The following is a 15036-nucleotide window of genomic DNA, read 5'->3' on the forward strand; positions in this document are numbered from 1 at the left end:
ACATGTAGCCGGTCAGACAGACAGCCAGGCCCACAGCACAGGGCCTGGACCTTGCCTTGAATGACGACAAAAGCGACCAATGCTTTTACTCTTCTGTTTTGCCCTCACGACAAGAGTCCCGAATCCGCCAAATTTTGACAAACCAACATATTTCACAGTCAGTTGTGTTGATTCATGTATCTGAAAGCCCCTACCTTCTCCCCCAGGCACATCACCTCTTGAACAATATTTATGTTAACAATATAGTTTGGATAAAGATGGGTTTTCATCACAGAGTAGCCATCAAGTTCATACAAAAACAATCCTTGTGACCTTGACGTGTTTGAATGTTTCATTGTGAAAATCCCCTTCACGTCTTCCTATTTGTTCAGGACATGTGAGGTGTGACTATGGAAGGCCAACATGCAAAATACTGTCCATGCCAGTGGAATGATTGGCGACAGGAGCTCATGCAAACATCTGCCCAGGGGACGTCAACTTCGATTCAACCGCTCGGACTGGGTGCATTACTGTGGAGAGCCGCTATGGAAATGAGACCGTGAAGCAGTCACGTTGCAGATGCTGAATGAGGAAAAAGACAATCTCTGGATCATGTTGTGGAAGAGGCGTGCCCACTTTGTGGATATGACACAGGACTGAGCCAAACAACAGCATTCCGTGGAGTGAGCACAAATGCCGCAATGTAAGCAAATGTCTCTCTAGTGTCAGTCCTACAAGACAATCGACATCTGGAAAGGATTTCCGTACACATATGCGGATCCAAAGGGGATGTAGAGGCAAGCTGATGAAGCATCCAATCGGAATTGGATCGGTGCCTGTGTGAAAACCATTGGGTTCCAAGTTGCAGAGAACCGGCAGGGAGCTCCAACACTAAATGTCCATTATGCCTCGGAACAGAGCCTTCTCGGAGCCCGAGTATTCTGCTGAGTATTCCGCGGACTGTTCAGTGACTCTGCCCTCTGACCCTGGGCAGGCTGTCGGGCGAACACACGAGGTCACGGTGAGGAGCTCAGGATGCTGCCTTTGCCTGCCTCGTTTCATGCGCCTCACCTTTGCGCCAGAGTCCCTGGAGAACCTCTACCAGACCTACTTCAGGCGTCAAAGACACGAAACCTTACTGGTGCTGGTTGTGTTTGCGGCTCTCTTCGACAGCTACATCATTGTTATGTGTGCGGTGGTCTACACTAGTGACAAGCTGGCATCTGTTCTTGTGGCGTCCGCCGGGCTGCTAGCAGACATCGTCCTCTACCTGCTGTGCCGCTTCGGGCTGCTGCCAGATCGCATATCAAGGCGAGTGGTACCCTACGCCCTGTGGGTGCTCATCGCGGCCCAAATATTCTGCTACCTGGGTTTGAACTATGCCCGCTTTCACCAGGCCAGCGACACAGTGGGCTGGCAGGCTTTCTTCAGCTTCTCCTTTTTCCTGACTCTGCCTTTGAGGTTGACTCCCATCGTGCTTATCACGACCGTCACCTGCGGGGTTCACACCCTGGTTCTGGGTGTCACCATCGCCCAGCAGCAGCAGGAGGACATCCAGGGGGCAGCACTTGGCAGACAGGTGAGACTTGGCAAGGAATGAAATTTGTTAATAGGCTTGACTTATTATATAGCGCTTCTCTTCAGATACTCAGGGTGCCAGTTTTTTAATTGTTCAAAAAAAGACCGATAAGTTAAATGATTAGACTCAAAAAGGGTGAAAATGAACTTTTAAATGTACACTATATGTGGAGTCACAGTTTTTTTGATTTTGCCTTTATGCATCACCACAAGTTGGAGTTGAAATAAAACAGTAAGGATGTTATTGAAGTGTAGACTTTAACGTTTCAAAACAAAAAAAATCTAGCCCAAATGGTGCAAGTACAAATACCTCTGCAACGATATGTACAGTAATCTGTATGTAGTGGTAGGTGCCCAGCACGCCCGCGACCCTAGTGAGGAGAAGCGGCTCAGAAAATGAATGGATGGATGGACTTGTTGTCGTCATCGAACCAGCCAACAGAGAAAACCACCTTTCACACATTGAAGATACTAAAAAACAGTATGTATATTTCCAACTTGAATGTTAAGTTTTCAAAACAGAAGACAAAGTCTCCAAGCATCTGTGGCAAAATTACAATTTAAATCAAGAATATAGTTTTAAGTCAATGTAGCTTGCAGCGACTGATATAACCCTGATCAAACAAACTGTACTTGATTAGGTAAATGTAATAATAAAACCATTTTTACAACATCAATGAAAAGTAAAATCAGATAGAAATACTATGCAGTGCCTTTTTTTTCCTGTACTTTAAAAGAATACACAGAAAAATTGCGAGCTTCCCGTCACAGCACCCTGTTTGTTTTACGGCAGAAACTGTGGGCATAAGTAAATTAAAACCAGTCTGAGCTGATCATGCAAATGTCGTCACACTAAACAAATGTTGCAGAGGTATTTTTAGTCCTCTTTTACTGCTGTTGTGGCTTGATGTACAGTGGCACCCTGCATACTTGTGGATCGTCATCTGTGGATTCACCTGTCTACTAATTTTATTATTATTATTTTTTTAATTTCTTCACAATGAAAAAAAAATATTATAAATTTTCCAGGTTTTTTTTCAGTTTCTTTTCTTTTTTTTCTTTTTTTGGGGGGAACCAACCCCGAAAACAATTATTGGTGGTTTATCCTTGCTTATTCAATAATATTATTTTTTCAATGCAATTATAATGAGCGTTAATATTCATGGATTTTTGCTATTCACGGTCAGTATCGGTTCCATTTAAAGAGTATATTATTGAACATGCCTGTGAATATTCTCATTCATCCAAGTCATTTAATTCTCAGGGCACTGAATCGATCGCAATTGGACTGTTCTGTTTGTCTTAGATGACGTTTTGCCTCTCATCCGAGCAGGCTTCATCAGTTCATGGAACAAGGCTTAGTTAGGATGCACTAGCCTCGCTTGTCTTCTAAGACAAACAGAACAGTCAATTTGCGATCAATTCAAGGCCCTCAGAATATTATTGAACACTTCTAAAGCTAGCTGCACAATGAGCAACACAACGCACTTAACACTTCGTCGCTTCGTGCGTTATTCTGTAACAGTGAACAAAAACTTAAATGCAACACTTTTGTTTTTGCTCCTATTTTGCATTAGCCAAACAACGATGTTAAATCTTTTTCCATATACACAAAAGGCCTTTTTCTCTCAAATATTGTTGATAAATCTGTTCCTGAGCACTTCTCTTGCCATATTTCATCCACCTCACAGTGTGGCATATCACGATGCTCATTAGACAGCATTATTGCACAGGCTTTGAGCAGGTTTCATTAGCAGGTTACCACCAATCTTTGTCAAATTGATGAGAACTGTTGGGAACGCTTTTGTTACACGTGCCACATTTTCTACCCAGTTTGTGCAAGGTTTGCACAATTTTATTTTAATCGTGTGCTTTATTTGCTTACCGTAATTTCTCGTGTATAATGCGCACCCATGTATAATATGCACCCCCAAAGTTGACCCCAAAATTCTGGAAAACTTCTACCTATGTGGAATGCATTACAATGCACGATTTTGCTTCTACCCATGTGATCAAAACATGAATGCACATCTGTATTTTGTTCATTTTTAAAAAATAATTCTTCTGAAGTTAAGCACTTTATTTGAGCACGTAATACTTTATTTTTAGTTACTTGCTCTAATTTTCGAAATTCACAGCCCTACTTTTATTTAGTAAATGAGAAAACACACAGTTGTGCTTATATGTTTGATTACCCAAGCAGAATTTGTAAGAAAACATGAAGGGCCAGGCGAAACACATTTCATTTTATTTTAATGGGATTCATATTAAACTGCCAAGCATTTCAGAAAATCATCCATCCATCCATCCATTTTCTGTGCCGCTTCTCCTCACTAGGGTCACGGGCGTGCTGGAGCCTATCCCAGCTATCATCGGGCAGGAGGCGGGGTACAGCTTGAACTGGTTGCCAGCCAATCGCAGGGCACATACAAACAAACAACCATTCACACTCACATTCACACCTACGGGCAATTTTGAGTTGTCAATTAACCTAGGATAAGCGGTGAAGAAAATGGAAAAAAATGTAAATGAAGTACATCAGATTCAACAGAAATGTATTAATTTGTGCAGATTGCTGACATTTTGGCTTGGTGAACTGTTATTTTGGGTCAGCTTGCTGGCGCTTTGAGGTAAACTTTAAATCTGATTGGTCAAAGAAGTGTGCAAGTTTCAGTGAGTATAAAAAGTCTACATGCCACTGCTCAAAAACTGGGATATTGTGATAAAATGCGGTGAGAACAAGATAAATCTTTAAAAAACGATTTCCACCATTAATGTGACCTTGTGAATCTACAGTGCATGTTTCACTTGATATGGAACAGAAACCAGAGCAAATTGACATTATTATTGCTGTGATTAGAGCGTTGTGAATGAATCAGAATCATCTTTATTTGCCAAGTATGTCCCAAAAACACACAAGGAATTTGTCTCCGGTAATTGGAGCTGCTCTAGTACGACAGCTTACAGTCAATTGACAGAGAACACTTTTGAGACATAAAGACATTGAGAAAAACAGTCACTGAGCAATAAAGGGTTGCTAGTTATCTGGTAATGCGTGTGGATGAGGTGGCCTCACCTGCTGTGTCCTGCCCGTCAGGAAGCTGTAAATCCAATTGTCTGGAGAAGCTTGGAGGAAAGGAGTTCAGGGATGATGGTGTTGAACGCTGAGCTGAAGTCCACGAACAGGATCCTCGCGTAGGTCCCTGCACTGTTGAGGTGTTCTAGGATCAAGTGCAGTCCCATGTTGACTGCATCATCCGCAGACCTGTTTGCTCAGTAGGCAGACTGCAGGGGGTCCAGCAGGGGGCCTGTGACACTCTTGAGGTGGTCCAGCATGAGACGTTCAAAGGACTTCATGACCACAGATGTCAAGGCGACAGGCCTGTAGTCATTTAGACCCGAGATTGCAGGTTTCTTGGGGACTGGAATGATGGTGGAGCGTTTGAAGCAGGATGGTATTTCGCACAGTTCCAGAGATCTATTGAAGATCTGAGTGAAGACTAGAGTGAGCTGGTCCGCGCAGACTTTGAGGCAGGATGGGGACACATGGTCTGGGCCTTCCGCTTTGTTAATCTTTTGTTGGTTAACGCAGAAGTCGGTGGTGTGATAGTGGTCGGTGGTCCGGCTGGGTGGGTGTGGGGTGTGAAAGTGTCCTTTTCAAATCTGCAGTAGAAGGTATTCAAGTCGTTGGCTAGATGATGTTACTAGGCCTGTGAAATTTCTCATTCATGCAGGTCATTTCATTCTCAGGGCATTGAATTGATCGCAACCTGACTGTTCTGGTTGTCTTAGAAGAAGTTTTCGCCTCTCATCCAAGCAGGCTTCATCAATTTTAGCAACAGTCTAGTTAGGACAACACAAGCTAGTAGCCAGGGTGTTTCGTGGAAAACTCAACTATCGGTATTAGTGCTCTCCTAACTAGCCTGTTGCATGTACTGATAAAGCCTGCTTGGATGAGAAGCAAAACGTCTTCTAAGAAAAACAGACCATCCAGTTCGGATCGAGTCGATGTCCTGATGATGTTGTTACTATTTTTGTTGCGAATAGGTTTGCAAATTATTATTTATTTATTTTTATATTTTTTTTAATGAAATGTAGTCAGGAAATAAAATGTATCAAATGTGACTTTTTTTAACCAATGTACTTGAGAGTCACATAACTCGCTTATTTGACTCGTCATCTCAAGTAATTCCACAATGCAGCCCTATGGGGGGCACAAGTCAGTGCAAACTGTAGGCCGGTCCCAAGCCCGGATAAATGCAGAGGGTTGCGTCAGGAAGGGCATCCGGCTTAAAACCTTGCCAAACAAATATGAGCGTTCATCCAAAGAATTCCATACCGGATCGGTCGTGGCCCGGGTTAACAACGTCTGCCACCGGCGCCGTCAACCTGCAGGGCGCTGTTGGAAATTCAGCTACTGTGGGTCGAAGTCGAAGTCAAAGAAGAAGAAGAAGAAGAGGTGGAAAGCGGGTTCTTCGGCAGAAAGAGAAGAGGAAAACACAGAGCCTAGAACTGAATGTGGGGACTTTGAATGTTGGGACTATGACAGGAAAATCTCGGGAGTTGGTTGACATGATGATTAGGAGAAAGGTTGATATATTGTGTGTCCAGGAGACCAGGTGGAAAGGCAGTAAGGCTAGAAGTTTAGGGGCAGGGTTGAAATTATTTTACCATGGTGTAGATGGGAAGAGAAATGGAGTCGGGGTTATTTTAAAAGAAGAGTTGGCTAAGAATGTCTTGGAGGTGAAAAGAGTATCAGATCGAGTGATGAGGCTGAAATTTGAAATTGAGGGTGTTATGTGTAATGTGATTAGTGGCTATGCCCCACAGGTAGGATGTGAACTAGAGGTGAAAGAGAAATTCTGGAAGGAGCTAGATGATGTAGTTCTGAGCATCCCAGACAGAGAGAGAGTCGTAATTGGTGCAGATTGTAATGGACATGTTGGTGAAGGTAATAAGGGTGATGAAGAAGTGATGGGTAAGTACGGTATCCAGGAAAGGAACTTGGAGGGACAGATGGTGGTAGACTTTGCAACAAGGATGCAAATGGCTGTAGTGAACACTTTTTTCCAGAAGAGGCACGAACATAGGGTGACCTACAAGAGCGGAGGTAGAAGCACAGAGGTGGATTACATCTTGTGCAGACGATGTAATCTGAAGGAGGTTACCAACTGTAAGGTAGTGGTAGGGGAGAGTGTGGCTAGACAGCATAGGATGGTGGTGTGTAATATGACTCTGGTGTTGGGGAGGAAAATTAGGAAGACAAAGGCAGAGAAGAGAACCATGTGGTGGAAGCTGAGACAGGACGAGTGTTGTGCAGCTTTTCGGGAAGAGGTGATACAGGCTCTCGGTGGACGGGAAGAGCTTCCAGAAGACTGGACCACTGCAGCCAAGGTGATCAGAGAAGCAGGCAGGAGAGTACTTGGTGTATATTCTGGCAGGAAAGGAGAGAAGGAGACTTGGTGGTGGAACCTCACAGTACAGGAAATCATACAAGGAAAACGGTTAGCTAAGAAGAAGTGGGACACTGAGAGGACCGAGGAGAGGCGAAAGGAATACATTGAGATGCGACACAGGGCAAAGGTAGAGGTGGCAAAGGCAAAACAAGAGGCATATGATGACATGTATGGCAGGTTGGACATTAAAGAAGGAGAAAAGGATTTATACAGGCTGGCCAGACAGAGGGATAGAGATGGGAAGGATGTGCAGCAGGTTAGGGTGATTAAGGATAGAGATGGAAATATGTTGACTGGTGCCAGCAGTGTGCTAGGTAGATGGAAAGAATACTTCGAGGAGTTGATGAATGAGGAAAATGATAGAGAAGGGAGAGTAGAAGAGGCAAGTGTGGTGGACCAGGAAGTGGCAATGATTAGTAAGGGGGAAGTTAGAAAGGCATTAAAGAGAATGAAAAATGGAAAGGCAGTTGGTCCTGATGACATTCCTGTGGAGGTATGGAAGCGTCTAGGAGAGGTGGCTGTGGAGTTTTTGACCAGCTTGTTCAATAGAATTCTAGTGCGTGAGAAGATGCCTGAGGAATGGAGGAAAAGTGTACTGGTGCCCATTTTTAAGAACAAAGGTGATGTGCAGAGCTGTGGCAACTATAGAGGAATAAAGTTGATGAGCCACACAATGAAGTTATGGGAAAGAGTAGTGGAGGCTAGACTCAGGACAGAAGTGAGTATTTGCGAGCAACAGTATGGTTTCATGCCTAGAAAGAGTGCCACAGATGCATTATTTGCCTTGAGGATGTTGATGGAAAAGTACAGAGAAGGTCAGAAGGAGCTACATTGTGTCTTTGTAGATCTAGAGAAAGCCTATGACAGAGTACCCAGAGAGGAACTGTGGTACTGCATGCGGAAGTCTGGAGTGGCAGAGAAGTATGTTAGAATAATACAGGACATGTACGAGGGCAGCAGAACAGCGTTGAGGTGTGCTGTCGGTGTGACAGAAGAATTTAAGGTGGACGTGGGACTGCATCAGGGATCAGCCCTGAGCCCCTTCCTTTTTGCAGTGGTGATGGATAGGCTGACAGATGAGGTTAGACTGGAATCCCCGTGGACCATGATGTTGGCAGATGACATTGTGATCTGCAGTGAAAGCAGGGAGCAGCTGGAGGAACAGTTAGAAAGATGGAGGCATGTACTGGAAAGAAGAGGAATGAAGATTAGCCGAAGTAAAACAGAATATATGTGCATGAATGAGAGGGGTGGTGGGGGAAGAATGAGGCTACAGGGAGAAGAGATGGCAAGGGTAGAGGACTTTAAATACTTGGGGTCAACCGTCCAGAGCAATGGTGAGTGTGGTCAGGAAGTGAAGAAACTGGTCCAAGCAGGTTGGAACGGGTGGAGGAAGGTGTCAGGTGTGTTATGTGACAGAAGAGTCTCTGCTAGGATGAAGGGCAAAGTTTATAAAACAGTGGTGAGGCCAGCCATGATGTATGGATTAGAGACAGTGGCACTGAAGAGAAAACAGGAAGCAGAGCTGGAGGTGGCGGAAATGAAGATGTTGAGGTTCGCTCTCGGAGTGACCAGGTTGGATAAAATTAGAAATGAGCTCATCAGAGGGACAGCCAAGGTTCGATGTTTTGGAGACAAAGTTAGAGAGAGCAGACGTCAATGGTTTGGACACGTCCAGAGGAGAGAGAGTGAGTATATTGGTAGAAGGATGATGAGGATGGAGCTGCCAGGCAAGAGAGCTAGAGGAAGACCAAAGAGAAGGTTGATGGATGTCGTGAGGGAAGACATGATGGCAGTTGGTGTTCGAGAGGAGGATGCAGGAGATAGGCTCTCATGGAAAAGGATGACGCGCTGTGGCGACCCCTAACGGGACAAGCCGAAAGGAAAAGAAGAAGAAGAAGATCTCAAGTAATTCCACTGTAATACAAAAAATAACATCTGTCTGGTGTTTGTGTTATCTGTCATCTATTCTCCTATTATATGCGCTGGAGAAAAAAAATCAGCCAGAGGACTGTACATGTGAACAGGTTATAAATTTTTGCCTTTTCTGAGTTTTCTTAGGGTATAATTCTGCGTCTTCAGTAAGGCAGTGTCACAGCTACAAGTACAATGCAGGCAGCAAGTTGAATGTTCTGCTGAGGGCTGTTTAATTTTATTTTTAGAATATGCCACTGGCCAAAGCTGCGGGTTTGGCGGCCTGTCAATACACTTTTTTTCAGTTGCGGGTTTCACAACACCATTCACAAAACTGTGCCCCTGTTGTTATTTTCAGCTCCTGGCCAACATTGTGATCTATGTTTGTGCTATCACCGTGGGTGTCATGTCGTATTACATGGCAGATCGGAAGCACAGAAAGGCTTTTCTTGAGGCAAGACAATCCCTCGAAGTCAAACTCAACCTGGAGGAGCAAAGCCAACAACAGGTCAGAGGTCAAATTATACAATCTCTACGATGAAACACAACCTTGTAATAGCTTCTGTTGTATTGAGAGAACCTGTTATTGAATTTTACTAATCAACATTCAAAACGGATTTCTAGCCTTTTTCATGATGCTATCTCTGATAAATGAAGACAAAAAAAGACAAGGGGTTATGGGTTAATTGTTCTACCGTATTTCATAAAAGAGTTTGCAGCTAACCAAATTCCTCAATATCAGTTTGATGTTATATTTTACTGTGTCTGTCAGAATAATTTGCCTGACTACTTAAGCCTGAAAATTAGTCTGACAGAGACGAGAGTAATATAGAGGGATGTAGTTCTACCAACTTATGCCATACTTAATTACAGTACATCATCTTCAGAAATGGTGTTGCCCTGTGACTGACTGGCGACCAGTTCAGGGTGTAGGCCGCCTTTCGCCGTAGTCAGCTGGGATAGGCTCCAGCATGCCCGCGACCCTAATGAGGATAAGCGGTTCAGGATGGATGGCTCTTCAGAAATGGGATGCTAAGGCTGCTGGCAGATGAGAGCCACCAACCAATCAAGGAGTGGAGTATGTTATATTGTCTGTTGCCATGACAAATATCCTCTAAGATGATATCAGTGGTAATCACAAAGTCAACCTGATCAGATAATTGTTTCTTATCTGCTACACTGTGAAATTTTGATTCATATTCAAAGCGCCCCCACATAACCTTAAATTTTCCACCTTCCCTCCCATGTACTTCAGTTGTGCGTATGCATGTTCAGTTGCTCATTAATGCATGCAAGCCGAGGTGTATCAGAAAGGTTCCAGGACTGGTGTCACTCCATCTATATTTCAAACCCACACTACAAAGTACAACCCCAATTCCAATGAAGTTGGGACGTTGTGTTAAACATAAATAAAAAGAGAATATGATTCTCTTTTTATTTACAATGATTTGCAAATCATGTTCGACATATATTTCATTGAATACTCTACAAAGACAAGATATTTAATGTTCAAACTGATAGACTTGATTGTTTTTAGCAAATAATCATTAACTTAGAATTTTATGGCTGCAACACGTTCCAAATAAGCTGGGACAGGTGGCAAAAAAGACTGAGAAGTTGAGGAATGCTCATCAAACACCTGTTTGGAACATCCCACAGGTGAACAGGCTAATTGGGAACAGTTGGGTGCCATGATTGGGTGTAAAAGGAGCTTCCCTGAATTGCTCAGTCATTCACAAGTAAAGATGAGGCTAGGTTCACCTCTTTGTCAACAAGTGCATGAGAAAATACTCGAACAGTTTAAGTACAATGTTCCTCAACGTACAATTGCAAGGAATTTAGGGATTTCATCATCTACGGTTCATAATATAATCAAAAGGTTCACAGAATCTGGAGAAATCACTGCATAGAAGCGGCAAGGCCGAAAACCAACGTTGAATGCCCGTGACCTTCAATCCCTCAGGTGGGACTGCATCAAAAACCGACATCAATGTTGTAACCACATGGGCTCAAGAACACTTCAGAAAACCAATGTCAGTAAATACAGTTCGGTGCTACACTCGTAAGTGCAACTTGAAACTCTACTATGCAAAGCAAAAGCCATTTATCAACAACACCCAGAAACGGCGCCGGCTTCTCTGGGCCCGAGCTCATCTAAGATGGGCAGATGCAAAGTGGAAAAGTGTTCTGTGCTCCGAAGAGTCCACATTTCAAATTGTTTTTGGAAATTGTGGACGTCGTGTCCTCTGGGCCAAAGAGGAAAAGAACCATCCGGACTGAAAGTTCAAAAGCCAGCATCTGTGATGGTATGGGACTGTGTTGGTGCCAATGGCATGGGTAACTTACACATCTGTGAAGGCACCATTAATTCTGAAAGGTACATACAGGTTTTGGACAAACATATGCTGCCATCCAAGCAACGTCTTTTTCATGGACGCCCCTGCTTATTTCAGCAAGAAAATGGCAAATCACATTCTACACGTGTTACAACAGCGTGGCTTCGTAGTAAAAGAGTGTGAGTACTAGACTGGCCTGCCTGCAGTCCAGACCTGTCTCCCATTGAAAATGTGTGGCGAATTATGAAGCGTAAAATACGACAACAGAGACCCCGGACTGTTGAACAGCTGAAGCTATACATCAAGCAAGAATGGGAAAGAATTCCACCTACAAAGCTTCAACAATTAGTGTCCTCAGTTCCCAAACATTTATTGAATGTTGTTAAAAGAAAAGGTGACGTAACACAGTGGTAAACATGACCCTGTCCCAGCTTTTTTGGAATGTGTTGGAGCCAAAAAAATTCCAAGTTAATGATTATTTGCTAAAAACAAAGTTTATCAGTTTAAACATTAAATATCTTGTCTTTGTAGTGTATTCAATTAAATATAGGTCGAACATGATTTGCAAATCATTGTGTTCTGTTTTTATTTATGTTTAACACAACGTCCCAACTTCATTGGAATTGGGGTTGTACACTTGTCACATAGGTCTGGTGGGAACGGCGTTTTTGCTGAGAGTAACCAACTTTGAGCATCAAAATAACAGCCCAATTAATGTGTTTATAGATAAATATATAAAATAATAAACATACACACAGGACACCGCGTCTGAGCCGGTAATGAATTAGTACGTCACTGCACATGTCACTTCAGAACGTGGGCAGGTTACAAGTATATTATTATTATTAATAAATATTTGTAATATAAGGTAAGATAAATTTCATTAGTCCCACAATGGAAACATTTACATAGTTTCAGCAGCAATTGTGGGTATAGGTAGAGAAGAGAAGACATCTAGAGAAGACATGTACAAGAAGTACATTGCACAAAATAGAAACCAAAACTATTGCCCATACGTAAACTATCCAATTCAATCTATCAGCAATGATATGCTTGCAAAATAGAGTTTTAATTTTGGCGTTTGATCTGATTTAATAGACTTGCTTTTTTTTTTTTTGTTATCAGGGTTGAAAACAGAATTGGCAAAGGCGACTTAATCCATCCATCCATCCATTTTCCGAGCCGATTATCCTCACAAGGGTCGCGGGAGTGCTGGAGCCTATCCCAGCTATCTTCGGGCAGGAGGCATGGTACACCCTGAACTGGTTGCCAGCCAATCGTAGAGCACATTTAAACGAAGAACCATTCGCACTCACATTCACACCTACGGGCAATTTACAGTCTTAAATTTACTTACCATGCATGTTTTTGGGATGTAGGAGGAAACCGGAGTACCCGGAGAAAAGCCACGCAGACACGGGGAGAACATGCAAACTCCACACAGGAGGGGCCGGGATTTGAACCCCGGTCCTCAGAACTGTGAGGACCGGTCGTCCACCGTGCCGCCTCGAATTAAGGATTCAGGCTGCAACTGCATCCTCATTACAAAGTTGATGGAATAAAAACATTAAAATGACAAACATTGAAGCCATCATTTATTAACAATTATGATTATGACTGTCTCATGGTAATCTTCTTGACAACATTTTGAAATTGGACAAATTATTCTGGAAGTGAATTTTTATAGGTTGGCTGCTCTGGAATGATCCGATTTCAAGGCTCTGTAGAAAAATGTTGACTCCAGAATGCGTGGACTTAATTCATATTTCACATGTTTACTGAGGCACCATAGAGCCAATATACTGTAACATCCCAAATACTCTAAAAAGTTGGTTTGGTAAAGTATGGGACCTTTAATAGTTCCTTCTTCTGAACTACCTACTGTAGTTGAACTTAGGACTCACACAGTCATTAAGTTTGCTTCTTGCTAAGTTAATTCATTCATTCCCAAATCATTAAGGAAATGCAGTTCTGGTTTATTTCAATCAATATTGATGGTGTTATGGTGCCACTGAAGGAGAATTAATGGCTTGTTCATTCTTCTGTAGGAACGCCTGCTGCTGTCCATCCTTCCCAAACACATAGCTGATGAGATGCTGCAGGACATGAAGAAGGAGCCCAGTCAGAAAGAGATGCAACAGTTTAACACCATGTACATGTACAGACATGAAAATGTCAGGTAACATAGCTACTTTTAAAGGTTTAAAATTCAAGACTGTACTTTTAACATGCCGGCTTCCTTGCTGTGTCATAATAAGGGACTTTGTTAGGTTTACCTGATACAGCTGGCATGCTCCAACTATACATTGTTTCTGTGGAAAGGAGTAGGCGCCAACACTCACTTAAGGCATACAATATAGTAAATGTAATGATGTTTCCAAATTCCAGGTTTGATCTGATACCCTTAAAAGTATCTACAGTGGTACCTTGACTTACGAGTGCTCCAACTTATGTTTTTTCAAGAAAAGCTCTGGCTTTTTTATTTTTTTTTTGCCTTGACTTGCAAGCAATGACTTCAGTTACAAGTGCACTTCAGACCCTCCTCTACTTCGGTGAAGTAAAAAAAAAATTGGAGCAAATAAGGTGGAAACCTTATTCTTAGTCTTAGTGGAAACCCACAAATGGGTTAACGAACCAATTTTTTTGGTCTTGAGTTCACAAATTATGCTTCCTGACATCCGTGCGCAATGTTGCTCACTTGTGCTGTCACAAACAGCATAAATGTCATTAACTCTCTGCATCATGTATTTCAGGTATATATATCTATGGCCATATATATATATCTATATATATATATATATATATATATATATATATATATAATGTTGCTGTAAATTGATTCCGTTTGGTTCTCAAGAAAATGACAATTGATTGTGCTTTTAACCTTTAGAGGCACAAGTGGGTCAAAATTGTTTTTTTTCTTGCAATATCTTTGTCGTAAAAATGATCATAATCTAACATTCCAGGTATTCCTCAAAAACATGTCATTGACATCCTTCCATTTGAACGTTTAACTTACCTTTTATACATTTTACAATATTATATTTTTTTTATTACGACGTGAACTTTTCATAAGTTGGTCAAAAATGACGCAATTCCGATGGAATTTGATCGGAAAATTATCAACTGCGACTCCCAGGAATATCCAGTATATTTAGTCGAACACAGACTTTATGAAGCGTCACCTCTTACACCACCAATTTCACTTGTTAAAAAAACCCCAAAAGATCTTCAATTGAGACGTAAAAATGTGTTTGCATATCATTGATGATTATTGTGTGGAAGAGTATGTTTTATTATCATGTAACAATGCAAGTTCACAGTTTGTTAAAACAACTAGCTAGCTAACATTACTGTATGTACTGTGTGCATAGGTGTGTGTCCATAGATACAGTGCCGTGAAAAAGTATTTGCTTCCTTCTCAAATTTTTATATTTTTGCATAGTATCCCCTCTTTAATGTTTAAGATCATCAGTCAAATGTAAATATCAGACAAATGTAACGCAAGTGAACTTAAAATGCTGTTTTTAAATGATTTCATTTATTAAGGGAAAAAAAAAACTATTCAAAGTTACCTGGGTCTGTGTGAAAAAGTAATGGGCCCCCTAAACCTAATAACTGGGCCATCCTCAGCAGCAACAACTGAAATCAAGTGTTTTCTTTAACTGGCAATGTTTCCTCATATTTCTGTGGAGATATTTTGGCCCACTTTTCTTTGCAGAATTGTTTGAATTCAGCAAAAATTGAGGGTTTTTGCGCATGAATGGCCTTTT

At 42.0% G+C, this 15036-nt stretch overlaps 1 protein-coding gene across 3 annotated transcripts in view; it reads left to right on the plus strand.

The window, feature by feature from the left end:
• The window catches only part of adcy3a (adenylate cyclase 3a), a 58419-nt gene that overhangs the window by 550 nt on the left and 42833 nt on the right, over positions 1-15036 (plus strand). Inside the window, exons 2-4 of one of the 3 annotated variants that reach the window (XM_061776304.1) lie at positions 372-1558; positions 9286-9435; positions 13312-13442. In XM_061776304.1, coding sequence (XP_061632288.1) covers positions 875-1558; positions 9286-9435; positions 13312-13442 — 965 coding nt within the window. In that variant the 5' untranslated portion in view covers positions 372-874. The remainder of the gene's footprint in view (positions 1-371; positions 1559-9285; positions 9436-13311; positions 13443-15036) is intronic. The other 2 variants (XM_061776305.1, XM_061776306.1) reach the window with 2 other exon arrangements.

The sequence above is a fragment of the Phyllopteryx taeniolatus genome, chromosome 6 (assembly GCF_024500385.1).
Source record: "Phyllopteryx taeniolatus isolate TA_2022b chromosome 6, UOR_Ptae_1.2, whole genome shotgun sequence".
In the NCBI taxonomy this organism is placed as follows: domain Eukaryota; kingdom Metazoa; phylum Chordata; class Actinopteri; order Syngnathiformes; family Syngnathidae; genus Phyllopteryx; species Phyllopteryx taeniolatus.